General features: G+C 55.8%; 1 protein-coding gene across 22 annotated transcripts in view; it reads left to right on the forward strand.

Annotated features, from left to right (window-relative positions):
* Positions 1 to 26,718, forward strand: part of JAKMIP3 (Janus kinase and microtubule interacting protein 3) — a 157,467-nt gene that overhangs the window by 112,144 nt on the left and 18,605 nt on the right. For 10 of the 22 annotated variants that reach the window (XM_055093495.2, XM_063607600.1, XM_055093494.1 and 7 more), the window contains 9 exons: positions 255 to 353; positions 1,821 to 1,919; positions 2,281 to 2,340; positions 8,141 to 8,206; positions 8,942 to 9,010; positions 9,096 to 9,173; positions 22,135 to 22,338; positions 23,656 to 23,721; positions 25,987 to 26,028. In XM_055093495.2, the coding sequence (XP_054949470.1) occupies positions 255 to 353; positions 1,821 to 1,919; positions 2,281 to 2,340; positions 8,141 to 8,206; positions 8,942 to 9,010; positions 9,096 to 9,173; positions 22,135 to 22,338; positions 23,656 to 23,721; positions 25,987 to 26,028 (783 nt within the window). Of the gene's footprint in view, positions 1 to 254; positions 354 to 1,820; positions 1,920 to 2,280; positions 2,341 to 8,140; positions 8,207 to 8,941; positions 9,011 to 9,095; positions 9,174 to 22,134; positions 22,339 to 23,655; positions 23,722 to 25,955; positions 26,029 to 26,718 lie in introns of all 22 variants that reach the window. The other 12 variants (XM_055093506.2, XM_055093504.2, XM_055093507.2 and 9 more) reach the window with 4 other exon arrangements.

Raw genomic sequence — 26,718 nt, forward strand, 5'->3', positions numbered from 1 at the left:
AATATGATCTCCAGGCTCCTGGCTTGTGGTATGCGGTGCTGCCTGCCCAGCCCCACCCACCACCGGATGGCTAGGCTATCTCACTAGGACAAACCCAAACATACTCAGGGCTGTGAGGAGCTTCCAGGGCTGGGTGCCAGGCCAGCTGGCCTCCCCAGCAGTCAGCAGCTGTCCAGTCAGCCTGGAGTTGACCTCCCAAGACCTCTGGTGAGAGAGAACCAGACCCCTCACCTCATGCATCTTTTATGTTGCAGATCAAACAAATGGAGACGGAAGAGGCTCGGCTCAGACACGAGGTGCAGGACGCCAGAGACCAAAACGAGCTGCTGGAGTTCAGGATCCTGGAGCTTGAGGTAGCTGAGCGGATGGCCAGCACTGTGGCCTGTGGCTGTGTCAGGGATCTAGTCCTCAGCCTTCCTAACCCACACAAAGCCCTGAACATGAACATGAACATGAACATGAACATGAACATGAACCCAAAAGGCTGCGTCAGGGAGGAAAGAGGCAAATGGCCGTAAACCGCCACCTCTTCATACCGGCCGTCCAAACATCCAATAGGGAACATGGGCCATGGAGCTCAGTGTCAGGCAGGGACCACCTCTTCATACGAAGGATGAGGCCAGCCACCCAAAGCACGTGTAAATATGGGGGAAATGGCCCGTGGCGCTCAGTGTCATGCAGGGAAAACAAAACAAAAGCACGACGGGTGACAGTGCAGCATCTGCTCCAGACCTGTGGGGTGAGGAGCCGGCACGCCCGTCCTCCATCCGCCCGTCCTCCATCCGCCCATCCTCCATCCGCCCATCCTCCATCCGCCCATCCTCCATCCGCCCATTCTCCATCCGCCCCCGAGGAGCCGGCACGTCCGTGCTCCATCCACCCGTGCTCCATCCGCCCGTCCTCCATCCACCCCCGAGGAGCCGGCAAGTCCGGTCTCCATCTGCCCCCGTGGCCCTGCTGCAGCTGGTGTGGGGCTCTGTGCAGACCTCCGCCGTCGGCAGACGTTTGTTTCTTGCCCCTGAGTGAGGACAGTGGGGGCCACGCGGTGACTGGGAGCCCTTTGACTGTGCCCTGCCATCCCTGGCCCTGTGTCCTCTGCCGTGACCTGCACAGGAGGAGGGAGGAGGGGAATCCCACAGGCAGCTCAGGCTGGGTGTGGGCAGCCACGTCGCTGTGATTGTTTCACGGCAAGGGTGGTCCACCTGTGGGGCTGGGAGGAAGTGGCCCACACAGGGGCCGCCCCTGCCAAGCACCACACACAGCCCCGAGGCCTCCGTCTCAGGCCAGCACCTGGAGCCTCAGAGTCCAGCTGGAGCCGCCTCTTAAGAGTCTTCCCGTCCACTGCCGGAGGACAGGGCAGCTGTGTGGTCACTCCATGTGTGGACGACCTCGGCCACGTGGGCCTGCCTGTGGGGACAGTGGCAGCACTGCCAGCCTGTGTTCTCCAGAGGCTCCTCTGGTCAGACCTGAAGGGGATGCAACCTGCAGCCCCTCCCCTGATCCTCCCCATAGTCCCTGGGATTCACTGAGGGATGTGCCCGTGGGCTCAGGGTGGGACTGCCCAGGCCACGTGGCCAGAGTGTGATGAACTCTGCCCGGCACATCTGGGGTCAGCGAATATACAGGGGCAGTCCTTGTGGGCAGGTCCAGGTCCAGTGCAGATTCTGCCACCACTGCTGCCGCTGCGGTTGGGTTTTCATAAATGCTGTGTTGATCCCTGGTTCCATGGTCTTGGCCCGTGTTCCTCAGGCCCCAGCACAGTCCTCTTAGAGGGAAGGGATGGGAGGGGAGCGGCTCACCCTTCTGTCCCTCTGTCCTAGGAGAGGGAGAGGAAGTCACCCGCCATCAGCTTCCACCACACGCCCTTCGTGGATGGGAAGAGCCCCCTCCAGGTGTACTGCGAGGCCGAAGGTGTGACGGTGAGTCCCGCCCCTCCTGCCCACTCCGCCCCACCTCACCCCTGCCCCCACCCCACCCCCTCTCCGCCCCACCCCCTCCCTGCCCCACCTCACCCCCGCCCCGCCCCACCTCACCCCCGCCCCGCCCCACCCCCTCCCTGCCCCACCTCACCCCCTCCCCACCCCACCTCACCCCGCCCCCACCTTACCCCCTACCCATCCCACCTCACCCCTGCCCCCACCCTGCCCTACCTCACCCCTGCCCCTCCCCTCCCCCTCCCCCTCCCCCACCACCTCCCCTCCGCCCTTCCCTGCCCCGTCCTTCCCCACCCCCTCTGCTCACCCCGTGGCCACTCACCCCTGCCTGTCCTCTGTTCCTTAGGACATTGTGGTTGCGGAGCTGATGAAGAAGTTGGACATCCTGGGCGATAACGCCGTAAGTGTATGTCGCTCTCCTGGCTTGTGCATGCCTCTTACACCCACAACCCCCAGCCCAGCCCCTCTGGGGTCCAGGAGGCCCTGCCAGCCTCCCACAGCCCTGCCATGGGCCACCCTGCCTGAGACCCTCCACTAGGCCCAGAGCCTGCTCAGAATCGGAGCCTTCCTCACACTGCTCCAGGGCCCACTGGGGCCTCTGCTGTGCACACCTGGTTCTTCCAGCTGACGGCACTTCCCATCACATTGCCCAGCTTCTGGGATCTCTCAGCCCTTCCATACTTGCCATGAGGATAGGGGGCTGTTGCTCTTAGACAAACCAAGACCCTTAGGGGTTCCACTTCCTTGGCTTGGGGGAAAAGCAGACTCTATAGATAACTCCTAAATTTCATTTGGGGCAGAGTTCCAATTTCTATAGCAAACTCCTTGAAAGAATGTTAATTACTGAGTGGGCAAAATAATGCACCCCTTCATCCCACTTTTCATCTGCCCATTACTAATCCTCCACTCTCCATCCATTTATTCCCCATCAATGCACCATCTACCTAGCCCTTCATTCATGTTCTGTCTTATATCCATCCGTCTATCTATCCTGTGTAATCCATCCATCCATCCTCCATAATCCATGTATCCATCCTCCACAATTCATTTATCCGTCCTCCATAATCTGTCTATCCATCCTCCATAATCCATGTATCCATCCTCCATAATCCATGTATCCGTCCTCCACGATTCATTTATCCGTCCTCCATAATCCGTCTATCCATCCTCCATAATCCATGTATCCGTCCTCCACAATTCATTTATCCGTCCTCCATAATCCATCTATCCGTCCTCCATAATCCATGTATCCATCCTCCATAATCCATGTATCCGTCCTCCACAATTCATTTATCCGTCCTCCATAATCCATCTATCCATCCTCCATAATCCATCTATCCGTCCTCCATAATCCATCTATCCGTCCTCCATAATCCATGTATCCATCCCCCACAATTCATTTATCCGTCCTCCATAATCCATCTATCCATCCTCCATAATCCATCTATCCATCCTCCATAATCCATCTATCCGTCCTTCATAATCCATCTATCCGTCCTCCACAATTCATTTATCCATCCTCCATAATCCATCTATCCGTCCTCCATAATCCATCTATCCGTCCTTCATAATCCATCTATCCGTCCTCCATAATCCATGTATCCGTCCTTCATAATCCATCTATCCATCCTCCATAATCCATGTATCCTTCCTCCACAATTCATTTATCCATCCTCCATAATCCATGTATCCGTCCTCCATAATCCATCTATCCATCCTTCATAATCCATGTATCCGTCCTCCACAATTCATTTATCCATCCTCCATAATCCATGTATCCGTCCTCCATAATCCATGTATCCGTCCTTCATAATCCATCTATCCATCCTCCACAATTCATTTATCCATCCTCCATAATCCATGTATCCGTCCTCCATAATCCATCTATCCATCCTTCATAATCCATGTATCCGTCCTCCACAATTCATTTATCCATCCTCCATAATCCGTGTATCCGTCCTCCATAATCCATCTATCCGTCCTTCATAATCCATCTATCCGTCCTCCATAATCCATCTATCCGTCCTCCACAATTCATTTATCCGTCCTCCATAATCCATGTATCCGTCCTCCATAATCCATCTATCCATCCTCCATAATCCATCTATCCGTCCTCCATAATCCATCTATCCGTCCTCCATAATCCATGTATCCATCCTCCACAATTCATTTATCCGTCCTCCATAATCCATCTATCCATCCTCCATAATCCATCTATCCGTCCTCCATAATCCATCTACCCGTCCTTCATAATCCATCTATCCATCCTCCACAATTCATTTATCCATCCTCCATAATCCATCTATCCGTCCTCCATAATCCATCTATCCGTCCTCCATAATCCATCTATCCGTCCTTCATAATCCATCTATCCGTCCTCCATAATCCATGTATCCATCCTCCACAATTCATTTATCCATCCTCCATAATCCATCTATCCGTCCTCCATAATCCATGTATCCGTCCTTCATAATCCATCTATCCGTCCTCCACAATTCATTTATCCATCCTCCATAATCCATGTATCCGTCCTCCATAATCCATCTATCCGTCCTCCATAATCCATCTATCCATCCTTCATAATCCATGTATCCGTCTTCCACAATTCATTTATCCATCCTCCATAATCCATGTATCCGTCCTCCATAATCCATCTATCCGTCCTCCATAATCCATCTATCCGTCCTCCACAATTCATTTATCCGTCCTCCATAATCCATCTATCCGTCCTCCATAATCCATCTATCCGTCCTCCATAATCTATCTATCCGTCCTCCATAATCCATCTATCCGTCCTCCATAATCCATGTATCCGTCCTCCACAATTCATTTATCCGTCCTCCATAATCCATCCATCCTTCATAATCCATCTATCCGTCCTCCATAATCCATCTATCCGTCCTCCATAATCCATGTATCCGTCCTCCATAATCCATCTATCCGTCCTCCATAATCCATCTATCCGTCCTCCATAATCCATCCTTCATAATCCATGTATCCATCCTTCATAATCCATCTATCTGTCCTCCATAATCCATCTATCCGTCCTCCATAATCCATGTATCCGTCCTCCATAATCCATGTATCCGTCCTCCATAATCCATCTATCCATCCTTCATAATCCATCTATCCATCCTCCATAATCCATCATCCGTCCTCCATAATCCATCTATCCATCCTTCATAATCCATCTATCCATCCTCCATAATCCATCTATCCGTCCTCCATAATCCATCTATCCGTCCTTCATAATCCATCTATCCATCCTCCATAATCCATCTATCCGTCCTCCATAATCCATCTATCCATCTTCCATAATCCATCTATCCGTCCTCCATAATCCATCTATCCATCCTTCATAATCCATGTATCCGTCCTCCACAATTCATTTATCCGTCCTCCATAATCCATCTATCCATCCTCCATAATCCATCTATCCGTCCTCCATAATCCATCTATCCGTCCTCCATAATCCATCTATCCGTCCTCCATAATCCATCTATCCGTCCTCCATAATCCATGTATCCGTCCTCCATAATCCATGTATCCGTCCTCCATAATCCATGTATCCATCCTCCATAATCCATCTATCCGTCCTCCATAATCCATGTATCCGTCCTCCATAATCCATGTATCCATCCTCCATAATCCATGTATCTGTCCTCCATAATCCATCTATCCGTCCTCCATAATCCATGTATCCGTCCTCCATAATCTATCCATCCTTCATAATCCATCTATCCGTCCTCCATAATCCATCTATCCGTCCTTCATAATCCATCTATCCGTCCTCCATAATCCATCTGTCCGTCCTCCATAATCCATGTATCCGTCCTCCATAATCCATCTATCCATCCTCCATAATCCATGTATCCGTCCTCCATAATCCATCTATCCATCCTTCATAATCCATCTATCCGTCCTCCACAATTCATTTATCCATCCTCCATAATCCATCTATCCGTCCTCCATAATCCATCTATCCATCCTCCATAATCCATGTATCCGTCCTCCATAATCCATCTATCCATCCTCCATAATCCATCTATCCGTCCTCCACAATTCATTTATCCGTTCTCCATAATCCATCTATCTGTCCTTCATCCTTCATCTATCCTTCATCCATCATCCTTAATCCATCCATTTATCCATCATCCACAATCTGTCCATCCATCCTCCATCTATCTATCATCCATCATCCCTAATCCATCCATTCTCCATCCTCCATCTGTCCTCTACCCACCATCCTCCATCCATTCCTTCTCCATCTACCATCCTCTACCCATTAACCTTTCACCCATGCATCCATCTCCCATTCATCCTCCATAATCCATCGATCCTTCATAATCCATCTATTCATTCTCCATCCATGCTTTCTTCATCCTCCATTCATTCATCCGTTCTCCAAAATCCATCAATCCATCCACCCTCCATAATTTATCTATGCATCCTCCATCATTCATTCATTCATCCATCCTCCATAAGCTATTTATCCATCTTTCCATCCTTCATCCTTTATCCTTCCACCTATCCACATCCCCTCCCTCCATCCATCCATCTATCCATCCCTCATCCTACCTTCATTGACCTTCCACTTCCTCCATCCAGTGCTGTGCATCCGAGGACTCCCTTCTCCCCTTGCCTGCCCAGCCCCTGGGGAGCAGTGAGGCACAGGGCAGGGGTGCTTTCAGCAGGGAGGCTCTGGGTGTGGGTCTGCTTCTCTCAGAGCTGGGGGCTCCATTGTGGTCATAGGTGGCCGAAGAGCCACAGCAGGGTGGCTGTGGACCTGACATCTCTGGGGTCCAGTCCTGGGTATCAGCCCCATCATGAGGTCTTGGGAACTGTATTGGGCAACTCTGATTCACAGTTGGAGAAGCTGAGTCCCCAAAGGCACTGCCCAGGGTCACAGAGCTGATGTAGTGGCAGAGTTGGGGGCACCCAGCCCCACCCAGGCCTATTTCAGGGTTCCTGCCCAGCCCCATAGCTGTCCACCAAGAGTGCCACTGAGTGTGACAGCCCTGCAGTCATCATGCAGCCTCTGAGGCCATTGTCACAGAGCCCAGGGACGGAGGAGGTTGGATACTGGAGGGCTCATGGACAGGCTTAAGCTCAGGGGACCTGTGGAGATGCTGGGGAGCTCTTGACAGTGGGCTGACTGTGGCCCTTCAAGCCTGGCTGTGCAATCAGTGTTGCCTTCACATGCAACTTGTGGTTTAATCACATCTGGGTAGATTCCCTCAGTCACCCTGAAGCCACCTGCTCAGCCTCCCCAACTTAAAAGTGTTGGGAGAGGTCTGTGGCCTGCCCAGCCCTGCCATGGGAGAAGGGAGCAGGGCAGGAGAGATGAGGGCACCTGGCCCCAGCCATGCAGGATGAGGTTCTTGCCTGAGTCAGGAGTGCAGCTGGCCCCCACCATGGACTACAGACTGAGCCTGACTCCCCCCTGTGGGAGACCCTGTGCAGACTTTGGGGTTGGGGGACAGCAAGAGATGCCTGCTGTTAGGGAGCTTGCACTCTAGGGAGAGAATGGCATGGACCGGGCTTTTGGAGTGAGCTGGCAAGAATCAGAGAGGCCCCACGAGCTGGAGCCAGGCAGCCCTGGTCTGGATGCAGGCTGCAGCAGAGTCTGAGAGTGTGAGGTGCCCACATCCAAAGCCATAATCACTCTACCCAGAAGGGCCACCCAGGGGCCCCTCGGTTGGGGAGGAAGCATGAATAAAACATGCATAAAAGAGACAAAACCTTCCAGGGATTCAGCCATTTCACAGCCATGAACATGTGGTCTCTCCTCCACTGTTCCCAAGTGGTGTTTTAATAACCACAGGTGCATATGCAGAGGCTGGCTTTAAACACAGAAGGGGACAGAGGCTGGGCAGAGCAGCAGCCACTGCTGGGGATGTATTGGTGGCCTGCCTGCATTGAGCAGCGCATACGCATCTGCCTCAGCTGGTTACCTAGACCTGGTGATTACCAGCAGAGGGAGAATGAGAGAAAACAAAATCGGCAGCACCCGGAGGGAACAAGCTCAAGTCAAGGGTGTCAGAGATGCTGGGAGGAAGATGTCAGTCAAAGCGCTTTTTAGCTCTGGCCCCCACCCAGGCGTCCCCAGTCAGCCTCCCCAGTCAGCTTCCCCATGCATGCATCACTCACCCTCACCCGCAAAGGCACTGCTTCTGACCACACCTGTGTTCTGCTTTTGGGTGCAGAACCTGACCAATGAGGAGCAGGTGGTTGTCATACAAGCCAGGACAGTCCTGACCTTGGCCGAAAAGGTAACAGCAGCTGTGTGGACAGTCGGGAGAGGGCCGGGCTCCTGGGGTCTCCTGCCCTGCTCAGCTCAGAGGTGGTGATCTCGGGAGGAGGGCCTGCAGGGCCGAGTTTGGGGGGTCCACTAAGCCCCGTCTGCCCTGGGAGATCTGACACACTCAGTTCAGACAGCAGCCACTGTGCATCTTTGCAAAGGACAGATTCAGCTCCACTTTGCTCTGTCACCAACCCTGTCTGCGTTTCCTCCCAAAGGCGGGAAGGTATGGTGAGTCTGCAGGCAGCATTCTCTGTTCAACTTACCCTGACCCCCTTCTGGGGCCACCCAGCCCACTACCTGCTCCTAGTCCCACCCCTAGCCCTGACCTGCCTGGTGAGCTGGGCCTCCCACAGCAAGGAGAAGGGGTGCTCCTGGCACATAGGGGTTTGGAGAAACAGGCCACCCCTCCCCGCCTGTCCTGGCAGAGCTCTGCAGATGTGTCTCTCCTACGGTGCCCCAAGCCAGTGTCCCTCCTCTCCTGGAGAAGGTGTCAGGGGTAGACTTCCTGGACACCTGGAGGGTGGGAGGGGTGGGGCCATGACGCCAGCGCAGCCTCAACTCCCTGGAGAGGGCTGTGCTTTCCCCTCCCTAAGGAGAAGAGGAAGGAAGACCCAGGCCATCCTGGCTTTTCTCCCAGCTGTCTCCACGAGCCGGGGTGGGGGACCCTAGGGGTCACTGTCCTGCTTGTTCTGTTTGTGTCCAGTGGCTCCAGCAGATTGAGGAGACAGAGGCGGCGCTGCAGCGGAAGATGGTGGATCTGGAGAGCGAGAAGGTTGGTGGCACCTTCACCGAGGTTCTGCGGCTCAGTGCTGCAGGTGGGACATCCGAGACTGAGGCATGGCCCTCCTGTGTTTCAGGAGCTGTTCAGTAAGCAGAAGGGCTACCTGGACGAGGAGCTGGACTACCGGAAACAGGCCTTGGACCAGGCCAACAAGGTGAGAGGCACGAGACTGCTGGAATGCCAGGGAGGGGCACTGGGGTGAAAACGGCCACGTGGCTCAGGTGCCCAGCAGTGCCTCAGGTGCCCATGTGGCAGTGTCGCAGGGCCCCTAATGGCCCCTAATGACACCTGCACAGCAGGCTCTGGCTCTCCAGAGCTGCCTGATGGGGTCTTCACTTGGAGCTTCATAAACGGAGCAGGATTAGTTGAGGAGGCCTAAACCCACACTGTGCATAGAGAATGTTCTACAGCCTTTGTGCAGGTCACTCGGGCACAGAAACATGCCCAGATTCCTGAAGGCCATCCAGGTGTCGGTGTGGGCTGGTGTCTACCTCCCACCCTTCCCCTGAGGAACTGGAGAAACTGGTGGCTGTTCTGGGACAACAGCCTGCTCACTAGTGGGAGGTGTGGTCTTGTTCTATTTCATCTGGTGTGGCTGGGAGGAGCATAGGACGTTTCTAGGTTGAAAACTAGGCTTCAGAACTGGGTTCCCCTCTGGGAGCTACTTCCCCCGTGACCGCACAAGCAAAATCATCTGTCCCTGCTGGACTCCTATCACGTGACGGAAGGTACGACCAGGAGGATATCAGGCCATGTTGTGGAAAGACAAGTGTCACCACCAAGAGGTTCACCTCGGGACCCAGCCCAGCAGGCAGGGTCTTGACCCTCATGCCTGTGAGGAGACCTGCTTGGCTACTCAAAGCAAAGGAAAGTGGGCTGGGATGAAAATGCTCATTCCTGGGGCCAAGTTCAGCCTGGGAACTCTCAGAGTGATAGTGATGATAATGGTGATGATGACAATGGTGGTGGTGATGATTGTGCTGGCAATGGTAATGGTGATGGTGGTAGCAGTGGTGGTGGTGATGGTGGTGATAGTGGTGGTGATGATGATGGTGATGATCATGATCATGATGACGGTGGTGGTAGTGGGATGGTGATGATGGTGATTATGATGGTCATAATGGTTATCATGATGGTGATCATGATGGGGATGATGGTGATTATGATGATGATAATGGTTATGGTGATGACGGTGGTGGTGATGATCATGATGATGGTGGTAGTGGCAATGGTGATGATGATGGTGATCATGGCGGTGATCATGATGGTGGTGGTGGTAGTGGGATGGTGATGATGGTGATTATGATGGTGATAATGGTTATCATGATGGTGATCATGATGGGGATGATGGTGATTATGATGATAATGGTTATGGTGATGACGGTGGTGGTGATGATGATCATGATGATGGTGGTAGTGGCAATGGTGATGATGATGGTGATCATGGCGGTGATCATGATGGTGGTGGTAGTGGTGATGGTGATGGTGGTGGTGATGATGGCAATGATCATGATGGTGGTGGTAGTGGTGATGGTGATGATGGTGATCATGGTGACAATCATGATGGTGGTGGTGGTGGTGGTGATGGTGGTGGTGATGATGGCAATGATCATGATGGTGGTGGTGGTAGTGGCGATGGTGATGGTGGTGGTGATCATGGTGATGATCATGATGGTGGTCATGGTGATGGTGATAATAGTGGTGATGATGCTGGTGGTAGTGATGATGGTGATTATGATGGTGATAATGGTTGTGGTGATGATGATGGCAATGATCATGATGACATGGTGGTAGTAGTGGTAATGGTGATGCTGCTGGAGGTAGTGATGATGATGGTGGCGATGATGGTCATGATGATGGTGATGGTGGTGATGTGGTGATGATCATGACAGTGGTGGTAGTGGTGGTGATGGTGATCATGATGGTGACAATAGTGATCAATGATGATGGTGATGATGGTGGTGGTGGTGGTGAGGATGGTAATGATAGTGTTATAATGACAGCCTACTCAAGAGCCTTTCCTATGTGGCAGGCACTGGTCTGGCCAGCCAGGCACAGAAGCTGGTGACCAGCCCAAGGACACGCAGTCAGAATGAAGGCAGGAGTCGAATGTCAGCATTCTTTTCCTGTGCCCACAGCCATGACTGCTGCACTAGGCATCTCTCCTTCCTGCACTTGTGGATGTGAGTTCCTCACACAGAGGGGCCAGGGCTCAAACGCAGAAGCCTACAGAGCAAAGAACAGCCACACCAGGCACCTGGCATCCTGGGTGGGGGTGTAAGGCCCATGTCAGTTGCTGTGGAAGCCAGTGTGTGAGCCATGGGAGGCTTTGGAGGCAGATGACCTGGGTTTGAGGCCCAGCTCAGCTGGTAACCACTAGGGATTGGGAGTTCCTGTAAGATGCTGGGCATGGAGGCTGGCCCTGGCTAAACTGGTAATGGCCCTCCTGTTGCTATGGTTAGTGTCACTATTGCTGACCAGCAGTGTGCACATGACTGCGTGGGAGCAGCTCACAGGTTGCCAGCTGTTCTTCCTGGGCCACTGTCCTCACGGCCTCTGAGTACTGAGAGCCAGCCCCGGGTGAGCTGGCCCCAGTGGTGGTGAGACCTGAGTCCCTCCAGGTGGCCGGGGACCTGTGCAGCATGGAGCATGTCTGTCCACCCTGCTCATGGGGCGGCTCCCAGGCACAGGCTGCTGTGCGCTTAGCTTACCCAGGCAGTCCTCTGGGCCTTGCATGCTTTGGTCAGAAGGAAGGAGGCTGGAAGTAGGTGGTCACTTGATGTAAAAAGCAGAGGCCCCTCAGTGCCCCAGACCATCCAAACTGTAGCCAGCTGACACTCCTCTGCCCGCGCCTTCTGGTACTCCCAGCTGCCCTTACTGGAGAGACCTTCTTGCTGAGGCAACAGGTCCTGCAGGCTCCAGGCCCCCACCTCCCTACCTCGGCTCAGTCTCTGTCCCCCGAAGCTTCTTGGCCTCTGCTCTCCAGCCTCCTCGTACCCCCTTATCCTCCTCCATCCTGCTCATGCTGATTGCTGGCATGGACAGGTTCCTCTCTGCTGGATGAGGAAGAACCCTCTAGAACAGTGCTCTCCCATGAGCACCAAGGCCCATGTTGCTGCCTGGGTGGAGAGGGCTGGGATCCAGCTAGGGAATCAGCCTAGCTGGCAGGCATCTCCACTGCTGTGCAGCCACCACCACAGCAGGCCGGGAGATGGAGGACCCCACCCAGCCTTCGCTGCTGCTGTTCCATCCTCCTGGGGCGCCCTCCCTTCCCTTCTCCTGCCCATCCCTGATTGACACTGCAAGCCTCAGTTTGGCACCTCGTCTCCTCTAGGAAACCTTCCCTGACCCCCAGTGAGGTGGCCCTGACATGCCCCACTCATGGAAGTGGTTCTGCCTTTCTATGGGGCAAGCAGGGACCATGTGCATCTGCTGCCATCTGGTCTCCTAGGCCAGCACGAGGCCTGGCAGGCAGCAGGTGCTTTGCGGGTGATGCATAGGTGAAGAGGAAAAGAGCTAAGGATTATGCGGAGGTTTTTAAATCCAGCCCACCTTGAGACAGGAGAGGGAAGAGAAGGACATGCATTTCTTTTTTTAATATTGCATTTTTTTCCTGAATGAAAGAATAATCAATGTACAGTTCTGATTTACAACACAAAAAAATCCAAGAAAAAAGTTCACTACGTGCCCAGCACACAGAGAAAGACTGTGGGCATTCTGGTTTCTCTCCTGATGGTCTCTTGGCAGGATGGGGATACACATAGTATCTTTGCAAAAGCGGGGTCCCCATGCTTATCTGAGGCTTGTTCTCCGAGAGATGGTCATCATGCCAATGGTAGGAAATGTTCACAATAGAAAAGGACATTTTCTTCCCGTTCCTGTTCTCTGGACTCCAGATGCCACCAACAAAGGGGACCCCACTTGCTGGTTCTCTTCTCCTCCAAAGTGCGGGGTGTAACCACGTGTGTGCGCATGTGCGTTTTCATGGATAGCCTGAGAAACCCACCAGCTGCAGCACGCTTCCCTTTCACCTGACTGTGCACAGCCAGGGCGCTTCCCACCAGCCCAAGGAGTGACTTGGTGTGAGCGCATCATGGACTGTTCGTCCCCAGTAGTGGACTTAGGTACTGTCCATGCATTAGCTATCACCAGCAAAACAGCAATTCCTATCCATTTCTGACGTCCCGACACACAAATGGAGATTATCTGCAGGAAAAGTTACTTGGAACGACCAAAGGGTATGCACACTTAAGGTGTTGTTAGGAACTGCCGAATATTTCTCCCCATAGTAGGTATAACTTGCAGCCCAAACTTCCACTGCATGATATGCAGCCACCTGGCGCAGTCCTAGCAGGCATGTCTCTGGTGAGCTCAAAGTCTAACATGTTTCTATGCAACTCCACGCCACGTCTGTTTGTAACCTTTCCCACCTTTCTCATGCTATCTGACATGTTGGTCAGAGCTCTTGATAAAAGAAGGCAACCAGCCCTTTGCCATCCATTGCAAATATTTCCTTTATTTCCTTAGAAGAATGGGACATGGCAAATATTTCACCCAGCTTGTTGTTGCTCTTTGATATCAAACACTGTTTTGAGGGCCTGGCAGAATTTGGGTAATTTTTACGAGGTTGATGGTCTCCAGGTTTTATGGCATAATTTCAACTTCGTACAGAAAAAAAAAAGATTGTACAAAAAAATTCCAATGTTTTCTTTCAGCATTACTTTGAGGTGTGTGTGAGGCAGGTGTAAAGAGGAAATGGAAATTTATGCACCTCCAGGATGGCTGCCCACCACCACCCCCCCCTGCCCCGCCTCGCCCCGCCCCACCCCTGGCAGCATCTGTCTACTCAGCCATCCACCTTTTCCACCCTAACGTCACAGATAATTCCCCTTTGTAAGATTGTGTCTGGAGTGATGCCTCAGTCCCAGAATCCCTCCACTGGGTCGGGAGAGTTGTCCCATGAGTGGAGAAGTGGCCTGTGGGCCCCCTTGACCTGACCGGAATGCAGGATCTGAGCATAGAGAGCTCCAGGAGTGGGGGCCCTGGCCCAGAGCAACTGCCACCATGGTCCTTGTGATCAAACATCCCATGGCTACCCCATGGGATTAGAGATGTAGGTCTCCACACACATTTCCAGAAGATCAAAGCCCAGCTTCAGCTTTCTGTGAGGCCACCTCTCTCTGCCACCTCCACAGTAGCTGTGTTCTCAGACCTCAGATGGGGCCAACTGCTCAGGGGATCATTCAGCCCCAAAGACCAGTGGGGAGGCACATGGTTGCTGGTTGGGCCAGGATTAATGGCCCCTACTCTGGAGGGGACTGGGGACATCCTCCGGTGAGATGCTGTGGGAGGAGCATCTTCCTGTGAGATGCTGTGGGAGGGGCATCTTCCTGTGAGATGCTGTGGGAGGGGCATCTTCCTGTGAGATGCTGTGGGAGGGGCATCTTCCTTTGTGATGCTGTGGGAGGGGCATCTTCCTGTGAGATGCTGTGGGAGGGGCATCTTCCTGTGAGATGCTGTGGGAGGGGCATCTTCCTGTGAGATGCTGTGGGAGGGGCATCTTCCTGTGTGATGCTGTGGGAGGGGCATCTTCCTGTGAGATGCTGTGGGAGGGGCATCTTCCTGTGAGATGCTGTGGGAGGGGCATCTTCCTGTGTGATGCTGTGGGAGGGGCATCTTCCTGTGAGATGCTGTGGGAGGGGCATCTTCCTGTGAGATGCTGTGGGAGGGGCATCTTCCTGTGTGATGCTGTGGGAGGGGCATCTTCCTGTGTGATGCTGTGGGAGGGGCATCTTCCTGTGAGATGCTGTGGGAGGGGCATCTTCCTGTGAGATGCTGTGGGAGGGGCATCTTCCTGTGAGATGCTGTGGGAGGGGCATCTTCCTGTGTGATGCTGTGGGAGGGGCATCTTCCTGTGAGATGCTGTGGGAGGGGCATCTTCCTGTGAGATGCTGTGGGAGGGGCATCCTCCTGTGAGATGCTGTGGGAGGGGCATCCTCCTGTGTGATGCTGTGGGAGGGGCATCCTCCTGTGAGATGCTGTGGGAGGGGCATCTTCCTGTGTGATGCTGTGGGAGGGGCATCTTCCTGTGTGATGCTGTGGGAGGGGCATCTTCCTGTGAGATGCTGTGGGAGGGGCATCTTCCTGTGAGATGCTGTGGGAGGGGCATCTTCCTGTGTGATGCTGTGGGAGGGGCATCTTCCTGTGAGATGCTGTGGGAGGGGCATCTTCCTGTGAGATGCTGTGGGAGGGGCATCTTCCTGTGTGATGCTGTGGGAGGGGCATCTTCCTGTGTGATGCTGTGGGAGGGGCATCTTCCTGTGTGATGCTGTGGGAGGGGCATCTTCCTGTGAGATGCTGTGGGAGGGGCATCTTCCTGTGAGATGCTGTGGGAGGGGCATCTTCCTGTGAGATGCTGTGGGAGGGGCATCTTCCTGTGAGATGCTGTGGGAGGGGCATCTTCCTGTGAGATGCTGTGGGAGGGGCATCTTCCTGTGAGATGCTGTGGGAGGGGCATCTTCCTGTGAGATGCTGTGGGAGGGGCATCTTCCTGTGAGATGCTGTGGGAGGGGCATCTTCCTGTGAGATGCTGTGGGAGGGGCATCTTCCTGTGAGATGCTGTGGGAGGGGCATCTTCCTGTGAGATGCTGTGGGAGGGGCATCTTCCTGTGAGATGCTGTGGGAGGGGCATCTTCCTGTGAGATGCTGTGGGAGGGGCATCTTCCTGTGAGATGCTGTGGGAGGGGCATCTTCCTGTGTGATGCTGTGGGAGGGGCATCTTCCTGTGAGATGCTGTGGGAGGGGCATCTTCCTGTGAGATGCTGTGGGAGGGGCATCTTCCTGTGTGATGCTGTGGGAGGGGCATCTTCCTGTGTGATGCTGTGGGAGGGGCATCTTCCTGTGTGATGCTGTGGGAGGGGCATCTTCCTGTGAGATGCTGTGGGAGGGGCATCTTCCTGTGTGATGCTGTGGGAGGGGCATCTTCCTGTGAGATGCTGTGGGAGGGGCATCTTCCTGTGAGATGCTGTGGGAGGGGCATCTTCCTGTGAGATGCTGTGGGAGGGGCATCTTCCTGTGAGATGCTGTGGGAGGGGCATCTTCCTGTGAGATGCTGTGGGAGGGGCATCTTCCTGTGTGATGCTGTGGGAGGGGCATCTTCCTGTGAGATGCTGTGGGAGGGGCATCTTCCTGTGAGATGCTGTGGGAGGGGCATCTTCCTGTGTGATGCTGTGGGAGGGGCATCTTCCTGTGAGATGCTGTGGGAGGGGCATCTTCCTGTGAGATGCTGTGGGAGGGGCATCTTCCTGTGTGATGCTGTGGGAGGGGCATCTTCCTGTGTGATGCTGTGGGAGGGGCATCTTCCTGTGAGATGCTGTGGGAGGGGCATCTTCCTGTGAGATGCTGTGGGAGGGGCATCTTCCTGTGAGATGCTGTGGGAGGGGCATCTTCCTGTGTGATGCTGTGGGAGGGGCATCTTCCTGTGAGATGCTGTGGGAGGGGCATCTTCCTGTGAGATGCTGTGGGAGGGGCATCCTCCTGTGAGATGCTGTGGGAGGGGCATCCTCCTGTGTGATGCTGTGGGAGGGGCATCCTCCTGTGAGATGCTGTGGGAGGGGCATCTTCCTGTGTGATGCTGTGGGAGGGGCATCTTCCTGTGTGATGCTGTGGGAGGGGCATCTTCCTGTGAGATGCTGTGGGAGGGGCATCTTCCTGTGAGATGCTGTGGGAGGGGCATCTTCCTGTGTGATGCTGTGGGAGGGGCATCTTCCTGTGAGATGCTGTGGGAGGGGCATCTTCCTGTGAGATGCTGTGGGAGGGGCATCTTCCTGTGTGATGCTGTGGGAGGGGCATCTTCCTGTGTGATGCTGTGGGAGGGGCATCTTCCTGTGTGATGCTGTGGGAGGGGCATCTTCCTGTGAGATGCTGTGGGAGGGGCATCTTCCTGTGAGATGCTGTGGGAGGGGCATCTTCCTGTGAGATGCTGTGGGAGGGGCATCTTCCTGTGAGATGCTGTGGGAGGGGCATCTTCCTGTGAGATGCTGTGGGAGGGGCATCTTCCTGTGAGATGCTGTGGGAGGGGCATCTTCCTGTGAGATGCTGTGGGAGGGGCATCTTCCTGTGAGATGCTGTGGGAGGGGCATCTTCCTGTGAGATGCTGTGGGAGGGGCATCTTCCTGTGAGATGCTGTGGGAGGGGCATCTTCCTGTGAGATGCTGTGGGAGGGGCATCTTCCTGTGAGATGCTGTGGGAGGGGCATCTTCCTGTGAGATGCTGTGGGAGGGGCATCTTCCTGTGAGATGCTGTGGGAGGGGCATCTTCCTGTGTGATGCTGTGGGAGGGGCATCTTCCTGTGAGATGCTGTGGGAGGGGCATCTTCCTGTGAGATGCTGTGGGAGGGGCATCTTCCTGTGTGATGCTGTGGGAGGGGCATCTTCCTGTGTGATGCTGTGGGAGGGGCATCTTCCTGTGTGATGCTGTGGGAGGGGCATCTTCCTGTGAGATGCTGTGGGAGGGGCATCTTCCTGTGTGATGCTGTGGGAGGGGCATCTTCCTGTGAGATGCTGTGGGAGGGGCATCTTCCTGTGAGATGCTGTGGGAGGGGCATCTTCCTGTGAGATGCTGTGGGAGGGGCATCTTCCTGTGAGATGCTGTGGGAGGGGCATCTTCCTGTGAGATGCTGTGGGAGGGGCATCTTCCTGTGTGATGCTGTGGGAGGGGCATCTTCCTGTGAGATGCTGTGGGAGGGGCATCTTCCTGTGAGATGCTGTGGGAGGGGCATCTTCCTGTGTGATGCTGTGGGAGGGGCATCTTCCTGTGTGATGCTGTGGGAGGGGCATCTTCCTGTGTGATGCTGTGGGAGGGGCATCTTCCTGTGAGATGCTGTGGGAGGGGCATCTTCCTGTGAGATGCTGTGGGAGGGGCATCTTCCTTTGTGATGCTGGGGGGAACCTCTTGCTGTATGATGCTGTGGGAGGGGCATCTTCCTTTGTGATGCTGGGGGAGGAGCATCTTCCTGTGAGATGCTGTGGGAGGGACATCTTCCTGTGTGATGCTGTGGGAGGGGCATCTTCCTTTGTGATGCTGGGGGAGACCTCTTGCTGTATGATGCTGGGGGGGGACCTCTCGCTGTGTGATGCTGGGGGAGGTCTCTTCCTGTGTGATGTCAGAGGGCCCTCTCCCTGTGTGATGCTGGGGTTGTGTCTTCCCATGTGATTCTGGGGGCGTTTCTCCCTGTGTGATGTTGTGGGGGCATCTCTCCCTGTGTGATGCTGGGGGGGCCTCTCCCTGTGTGATGTCGGGGGCACCTCTTTCTCTGTGATGCTGGGGGCGCCTCTCCCTGTGTGATGCTGAGGGGGCCTCTCCCTGTGTGATGCTGGCGGCGGGGGGGTCTATTCCTGTGTCTTACTGAGGGGGCCTCTTCCTGTGGATGCCGGGGGTGTGTTTTCCTGCGTGATGCCGGGTGGGGGTGGGGGCTCTCTTCCTGTGTAATGCTGGAGGAGCCTCTCCCTGTGTGATGCTGGGGGTGTGTCTTCCTGTGTGATGCTGGGAGGGTCTCTCCCTGTGTGATGCTGGGGGGGGCGTGTCTCCCTGTGTGATGCTGGGGGTCCTTTTCCTGTGTGATGCTGGGGGTCTTCTTCCTGTGTGATGCTGGGGGTTCCTCTCCCTATGTGATGCTCAGGGGGCCTCTCCTTGTGTGATGCTGGGGGCATGTCTCCCTGTGTGATGCTGGGGGGCCTCTCCCTGTGTGATGCTGGGGGGGTCTCTTCCTGTGTGATGCTGGGGGGGTCTCTCCCTGTGTGATGCTGGGGGGTCTCTCCCTGTGTGATGCTGGGGGGGTCTCTCCCTGTGTGATGCTGGGGGGTCTCTCCCTGTGTGATGCTGGGGGGGGTCTCCCTGTGTGATGCTGGGGGGGCCTCTTCCTGTGTGATGCTGGGGGGGGTCTACTCCTATGTCTTACTGCGGGGGGCCTCTCCCTGTGTCATGCTGGGGAGCCTCTCCCTGTGTGATGCTGGGGAGCCTCTCCCTGTGTGATGCAGGCAGTGGCCTCTTCCTGTGTGATGCTGGGGGGGTCTCTTCCTGTGTGATGCTGGGGGGCCTCTCCCTGTGTGATGCTGGGGGGTCTCTTCCTGTGTGATGCTGGGGGGCCTTCCCCTGTGTGATGCTGGGGGGGCCTCTCACTGTGTGATGCTGGGGGCGTGTCTTCCTGTGTGATGCTGGGGGCGTGTCTTCTTGTGTGATGCTGGGGGGGTCTCTTCCTGTGTGATGCTGGGGGGGTCTCTTCCTGTGTGATGCTGGGGGGCCTCTCACTGTGTGATGCTGGGGGGCCTCTCGCTGTGTGATGCTGGGGGTTCTCTCCCTGTGTGATGCTGGGGGGGTCTCTTCCTGTGTGATGCTGGGGGGGTCTCTCCCTGTGTGATGCTGGGGGCGTCTCTCCCTGTGTGATGCTGGGGGGGTCTCTCCCTGTGTGATGCTGGGGGGGGGTCTCCCTGTGTGATGCTGGGGGGGCCTCTTCCTGTGTGATGCTGGGGGGGGTCTACTCCTATGTCTTACTGCGGGGGGCCTCTCCCTGTGTCATGCTGGGGAGCCTCTCCCTGTGTGATGCTGGGGAGCCTCTTCCTGTGTGATGCAGGCAGTGGCGTCTTCCTGTGTGATACTGGGGGGGTCTCTTCCTTTGTGATGCTGGGGGGCCTCTCCCTGTGTGATGCTGGGGGGCCTCTCCCTGTGTGATGCTGGGGGGTCTCTTCCTGTGTGATGCTGGGGGGCCTCTCCCTGTGTGATGCTGGGGGGCCTCTCACTGTGTGATGCTGGGGGCGTGTCTTCCTGTGTGATGCTGGGGGCGTGTCTTCCTGTGTGATGCTGGGGGGTTCTCTTCCTGTGTGATGCTGGGGGGGTCTCTTCCTGTGTGATGCTGGGGGGCCTCTCGCTGTGTGATGCTGGGGGGCCTCTCGCTGTGTGATGCTGGGGGTTCTCTCCCTGTGTGATGCTGGGGGGGTCTCTTCCTGTATGATGCTGCGGGGGTCTCTCCCTGTGTGATGCTGGGGGCGTCTCTCCCTGTGTGATGCTGGGGGAGGGGTCTCCCTGTGTGATGCTGGGGGCGTGTCTTCCTGTGTGATGCTGGGGGGGTCTCTCCCTGTGTGATGCTGGGGAGACTCTTCCTGTGTGATGCAGGCAGTGGCCTCTTCCTGTGTGATGCTGGGGGGGTCTCTTCCTGTGTGATGCTGGGGGGCCTCTCCCTGTGTGATGCTGGGGGGTCTCTTCCTGTGTGATGCTGGGGGGGCCTCTCCCTGTGTGATGCTTGGGGGGCCTCTCCCTGTGTGATGCTGGGGGGGCCTCTCACTGTGTGATGCTGGGGGTCCTCTTCCTGTGTGATGCTGGGGGGGCCTCTCACTGTGTGATGCTGGGGGGGCCTCTTCCTGTGTGATGCTGGGGGGGGTCTCTCCCTGTGTGATGCTGGGGGGGGGTCTCTCCCTGTGTGATGCTGGGGGGTGTCTCTCCCTGTGTGATGCTGGGGGGTGTCTCTCCCTGTGTGATGCTGGGGGGTGTCTCTCCCTGTGTGATGCTGGGGGGTGTCTCTCCCTGTGTGATGCTGGGGGGGCCTCTCCCTGTGTGATGCTGGGGGGGCCTCTCCCTGTGTGATGCTGGGGGGTGTCTCTCCCTGTGTGATGCTGGGGGGTGTCTCTCCCTGTGTGATGCTGGGGGGGCCTCTCCCTGTGTGATGCTGGGGGGGCCTCTTCTTGGGTGAAGCTAGGGGGTCTTTTCTTGGGTGATGCTGGGGGCGTCTCTTCCTGTGTGATATTGGGGGGGCTACTTCCTGTTTCATGTGTGGGCCTCTCTCTCCACTTCCAACAGGAAGGCCCCCTTGTTTGGGATGCTCCGAGTTTTCTGAGTTCACTGTTGATTTCCTTCCCTTTCCCTGCACACTCGCCCGGTTCTCTCCTGTGTCGTTCATGGTGTGGCTCTCGGTCGCTCGGGTGCCCTCAGGTGACCCACAGGCCTGTGAGCACCGAGGTTTTTTTCTGCACTTCCTGCTCTGCTTCTGGGAGACACTGGGGCAAGGAGGGGAATGACTGGTTCCTCCTGGGGCAGTGGTGGCTCTTTATGGCAGGGGCTAGTGCTGACTTTGCCTCTCTGGACATGGGTGTGGGAGACCGTGGTCTGTGTGGCTGCCGAAGGCAGGGAGGCTCATCCAGGCAGCCCACAGTTCGTGTCACCACGGAGGTCCTGATGAGCACCTCCCACCACAGGTGCACGTGAAGCCACCGTGAGGTTAGTTCCAAGCCAGCACTCGACCAGGTTTATTTTTAGAAGCTGGAGCTCATCTTAAAGGCACCAAGCTCTTTTGCTCTAAGAAGTGGAGGTTGACATGTGAGCTGGTTGTGACTGTAAGAAGTGGAGGTCGATGTGCGAGCTGGTTGTGACAGCTGGGGACAGTTTATTTTGTGGCCGCCAAGAACAATAAAGTGTAACTGAGGCCCAAAAGCATTTTTTTCCATTTCCTAATATTTCTGTTATCGCTGAAGATGTTACATTTGGTTGGGAAGAAAGAGCCTCTGTAGTGTGAGAATTTGTTTTTTACAAAGGTTGTATCAATAAAATTTGCCTAAGAAAAGCTTTGAAATACACAGAGCAAACTGCCAAACCCCAGGAATTCATGAAAAGGTGTGTATTTTGGCTGCTGGGTTATTATGTATTTTGGCTGCTGGTTATAGCACCAGGATCGGGTTACATGGGTCTGTGAATTGGATTTGGGGAGGCAGCATGTGACCCCACACTCAGCTCCCTCCCACCTTGCTGTATCCCCACAGGCCACCTGCAGCCCCTCCACCTCCCACTCAGCTTCCCCACTTCATAGCTCAGTCCTCCCCCACTCTGGGGTCAGGGTCCTGGCTCTTGCTGGCCTGGTCAGCGTCTCTGCTTCTAGGGTCTTCTCACAGACTGGGGAGGTCCGTGGGGCCCCTGGTCCTTCTGCAGAGGCCACAGCACTGGGTCCCTCCCTGTTGCATATCCTCTTGGCCCTGCTCCCAGGCAGAGGGTGGCCCGGCCTCCGTTGCTCTTCCTGAAAGGTTTGTTCTGGGGAGAAGGCAAGGACTAAGGCGTCTCCCCTTCCGCCCCAGCACATCCTGGAGCTGGAAGCCATGCTGTATGATGCCCTGCAGCAGGAGGCCGGGGCTAAGGTGGCTGAGCTGCTGTCAGAGGAGGAGCGCGAGAAGCTCAAGGTGGCCGTGGAGCAGTGGAAGCGCCAGGTCATGAGTGAGCTGCGCGAGCGGGACGCCCAGATCCTGCGGGAGCGCATGGAGCTGCTGCAGCTGGCTCAGCAGGTGTGTGGCAGGCGGGGGCAGGGCTGGCGTGAAGACCTGGCCAGGGCCTGCACAGAGCCAGGGGGGGTCCTCCCACGGCCACACCTCCAATGACTACCCCTCTATGGCCCCACCCTCCAGTGGCCACACCCCTCATAACACACACTCTGATGGCTACACCCTGGTGGCAGTGCCCCCAATGGCCATGGCCCCTGATGGCCATGCCCCCAATGGCCATGGCCCCTGATGGCCATGCCCCCAAACTGTCACGCCTTCCACACAGAGCCTTGGATGGCCACACCTTCTGATGATCATGCCCCAGAATGGCCACGCCCCCTGCTGGCCACACCCTCTGATGGCCACACCCCTGGTGGCCATGCCTGTCAATGGCAGGCACTCAGGCCAGACTGCCTCCCCTACCAGCCTAGTGTCCTGGGCGTGTTGCGGAGGCCTCTGGGTGGCAGTTCCCCTCTTTTGGACCCCTGGGTACTGTCTTTTCCGTGACACTGTTTCCTGATGGCAAGGATGTTCTCTGGGGACAGCAGCCCAAGGCCTGCCTTTGCCTCAGGGCATTGTGGGACCTCAGGCCTGTTGGGTCAGTTCTGCTCTAATGGGAGGTGAGAAGCCCTGCTGACTAGATGGCCTGGATGTGTAGGACATGGCCCAGCTTCTCCGTGAGCCAGGTTGGCTGGGAGACGGCTCTATGGATGTATTCCTTGTTAAGAACACCACTAGCGAAGGCTTAGTTGAAATTCACAAACAAGTGTGCTGTGTGCCAGCTGGCTGTGGGCATCAGTGGGCTAATGTTGGCCGTGCTCTGCTGGCTCCTCGTTAGCCTCCTGGGCCTCTTTGGTCTCCAGGGGCTCAGGGTGAGGACAGTGACCTGCAGCCCCTTTGCTGCCTCAGAGGGGCTGTGGTTGGAGCTCGGATGCTTGGGGGACCCCAGGCGCCAGCATCCCCCTCACCGGGAAGCTCTCTCTGTGCCCAGCTCTCCTGCGACCCTCTGGCGGCCCCTTACTCCGCTGCGGTGGCATCTGGGGGACCGGGAATCCATTCCTACCATTTCCCTGGATGTCAGGCGTTGTGCTTTCTGAGTTGAAGTTGCAGGAATCGGAAGGATACTGTTCCCACCATGGGGAGTGTGGCATGGCGAAGACCCTCCACTCTCCTGCCAGAGCAATGCAGCGAAGGCTTGTGTCCTCGTCAGGAGCCACGGGCCATGGCCATGCCAGCTTCTCTGCCACCATCTGTTACCAAGGAAATGAATGAAAATCTTGAAGGATTTGGGTTTCCCGAGTACTGTGACTATTGAAGATGTTCTTCCTTTTAATCTTGCAGAGAATTAAAGAGTTAGAAGAAAGAATAGAAGCTCAGAAGAGACAAATAAAGGAACTGGAGGAAAAGGTAAAACAAATGCAGTTTTGGGGGTTGCTTGTTAAGATCAGGGGAGAGGAACCCAGTGTCACCCCAACCTGAGTCACTCAGCTCCAGGCCACTGGGGCAGCAGACTTCACTCCCAACAGCAGCGGGAAGCGGCCGCCTGGAGGCCTGAAGGCTGGGCGGAGCTGAGCTGGGTGGTGGCTGCAAGGGCTCTGGACCGGGAGACAGGAACCCCGGGGTCTAGGAATGCCCCTGCCAGGGCCCAGCCATGCGACCTCAGAGGAGCCACTCCTCTTGTGGCCTCAGTTTCCCCATCTGGAGCCAACGGCCTCGGGTTCCTCCCATCACTGAAGCCTGGGCTGTGTGGAAGCCTTTGATCCGTGCAGGTTCACCTTGTACTGCTCTAAGAATCCAGTTCCCGGATCAGAAGCACCCGTTGACGTGCAGTTAGGCTGAGGCCACACACCAGGGCTGGGGAGGGCTGTCTGGCTCTTTCTCGGGGTCCCAGCTCTGTGAGGTGTGGGGTCAGGGCTGCTCTGTCCATGCACATAACAGACTTGGTGCTCCCCAAGTCAGGATGAGGGGAGCACAGCAGAGTCCCGACCCTCCCGGGTTTGCCTGCAGGCGTTCAGGGCAGCGCTTGTTCTCCCATGTGGAGCTGGTTCAGTCATGTCTGGGGTGACAGTGTTCACTCCATTGTGATTGGTCCTGGGGGCCCGGCTCCCGACCCCCAGCCCAGAGTGAGACTTTTTGCTAAATCTACTATGTGGTGGAGCTCACTGAAGTGACGGGCTCCCTCCGAGGGCTGAATGAAATGATCAGTGGCCCCACCTTCTGCCTCATCCTTCCGGAGAGAACAGGAGGCTGGCATTGGGATGCCCCTATGGTTGGCATGTGCTGGTCCTGGCCTGAGGAGGAGCCCACAGATGCTCTGCAATTGCCAGGAGAGACCGGGTCCCTCTGGACAGCAGTCGCCTTAGACGGGCCGTGTGTCATCCCACATCCACCCTAGCCCTGCCCCGCCCCTCGTAGGCGGTGACACCCATGCCCTTCCGCTGGGCACTCACTGCCGCCTGTGAGAATCATCATCCTGAGGAAAGAGTTACTCAAGGCACAGCCTTTGAGGCCCTGGTGGACACGAGGCCACGTGGGGAAGCACCCACTAGCACGCAGGGGCACCCGGCCTTGCCGGGAGGGGACACAGTGTTCTGGGGGCTGGAGCCTCAGAGGGCAAAGCCTCTCCCCAAACCAAATGTCTGTTTCATTTTGCATCTTAACCTAAGGATATTTGTTTGTATCAAATACTAGAAAAATGTGAGGGCTGGACATGGTGGCTCATGTCTGTAATTCCAGTACTTTAGGAGGCCTAGATGGGAGGATCGCGTGAGCCCAGGATTTCAAGACCAGCCTGGGCAACATAGTGAGACCCTGTCTCTAGAAAAAAATTTTAAAAAATAGCTGGACATGGTGGCACGTGCCTATAATCTCCATTACTCAGGGGGCCGAGGTGGGAGGATCACCTGAGCCTGGGAGGTTGAGGCTGCAGTGAGCCATGATTACGTCACTGCACTCCAGACTGGGTGACCGACTGAGATCCTATCTCCAAAGAAAAAAATAGATCAGGTGTTATTTCTTAAATCTAGCTAAATAACTCTTCATTTCCAAGCGATGCCCCACTGCCCGATTTTCTCTCGTGTCCAGATGGGCCTGGCTCCCGACCCCCAGCCCAGAGTGAGACTGTGTGTGCTTTGTCTACTCAGGGTGCTGGTTGTACTTTGCTGCTTACGGTGGGACTGAGACCACAATCTTCTCACAGGCCTGCTTTTGTTTGCTGGGCACTTGGAATGTCTTTCAATACAACGTTCACCATTATTATTACCCCACTGGTGATCTCGCCAAAAATTCCTGCAGCACGTCTCAGCGATGGGTTTCACTTCAGGAAGGAGGAGACCCAGTCCCCGGGAGGCTGGCCTTGTGGTGCTGGGGACACGCTGGGTGTGGGGCCCCCGACCAGCGCCCACCACCCGCATCTGCCCGGTGCAGAGTCCCCAGTGCGTTCCTAGGGGTGGCGGCACCACCCCTCAGACCCGGGGATTTGGGCAGCATCCCTCCCTCGGCACAGTCCTTAATAGCGTCCTCTCCTCCCTGCCAACAGCTCTGTCTTCAGTCTGTAATCGCGTGTATTTCTTGCCAGAAGCACTACAAACTCTTTTTTCTCTCTTTCCTTCCGTTTCTCCATCCTCCCCTTTCCGTTTCAGTTTCTATTTTTGTTCTTATTTTTCTCCTTAGCTTTCATTCTCTGGTCATAGTCCGTCTTGGCACCCTGACGTGGTGAGTATTTCGTTGGCAGGGCCCAGCAGGGGTCCCGCTCTGCTTCCCGGAAAACTCCTCCGCCCCTGCCCTGCCAGCAGGGGTCCCGCTCTGCTTCCCGGAAGACTCCTCCGCCCCTGCCCTGCCAGGGAGCTACCCACCTGCCATTCGATCAACTGGAAGGCGATGACCCAGCATCCCCAAAAGGGTTGTTAGCCACCCGCGTCCTTCAACACTAGAAGTCCCTCCCTGGGGGTCAGGACCCGGAGCCTTCCACTGTAGGGGCCCCAAGGTGCTCACCTTTCCTGAACGGGAAGGAGAGCAGGGTCCCCACCACCACCCCAGTGTAGCAGAAACATGCAGGACCCTCTCTAGGGGGTCTTTCTGCTTTGGTGGCACTCGGCAGCAGGCCCTGGGGGCAGACACGGTGGTTCTGTGATTTGTCCTCGTTCTTTTCTGGGTGGTGCTGAACACAAGCTCGGGCGGTGCTGGAGATTCAGCCAGGAGGGCTTGGTCTCCCTGCCAGGCCGGGCAGCTTAGGCCAGGATAGCTGGAGTCTGCAGGTCATGGCTGCTGCTGCCATGGCACCCACCAGCATAGGCGGCTGCCTCCTTCCAAACTGGAGGAGGGGCAAGTAGGACGTCACATCATCGTTAGCCTCGGTCCTCAAGTCTGCACCCTTCAGCAGGTCCCGAGAGGAGCTTCCCCTGG

The sequence above is a fragment of the Pan paniscus genome, chromosome 8 (genome assembly GCF_029289425.2).
Source record: "Pan paniscus chromosome 8, NHGRI_mPanPan1-v2.0_pri, whole genome shotgun sequence".
In the NCBI taxonomy this organism is placed as follows: Eukaryota; Metazoa; Chordata; class Mammalia; order Primates; family Hominidae; genus Pan; species Pan paniscus.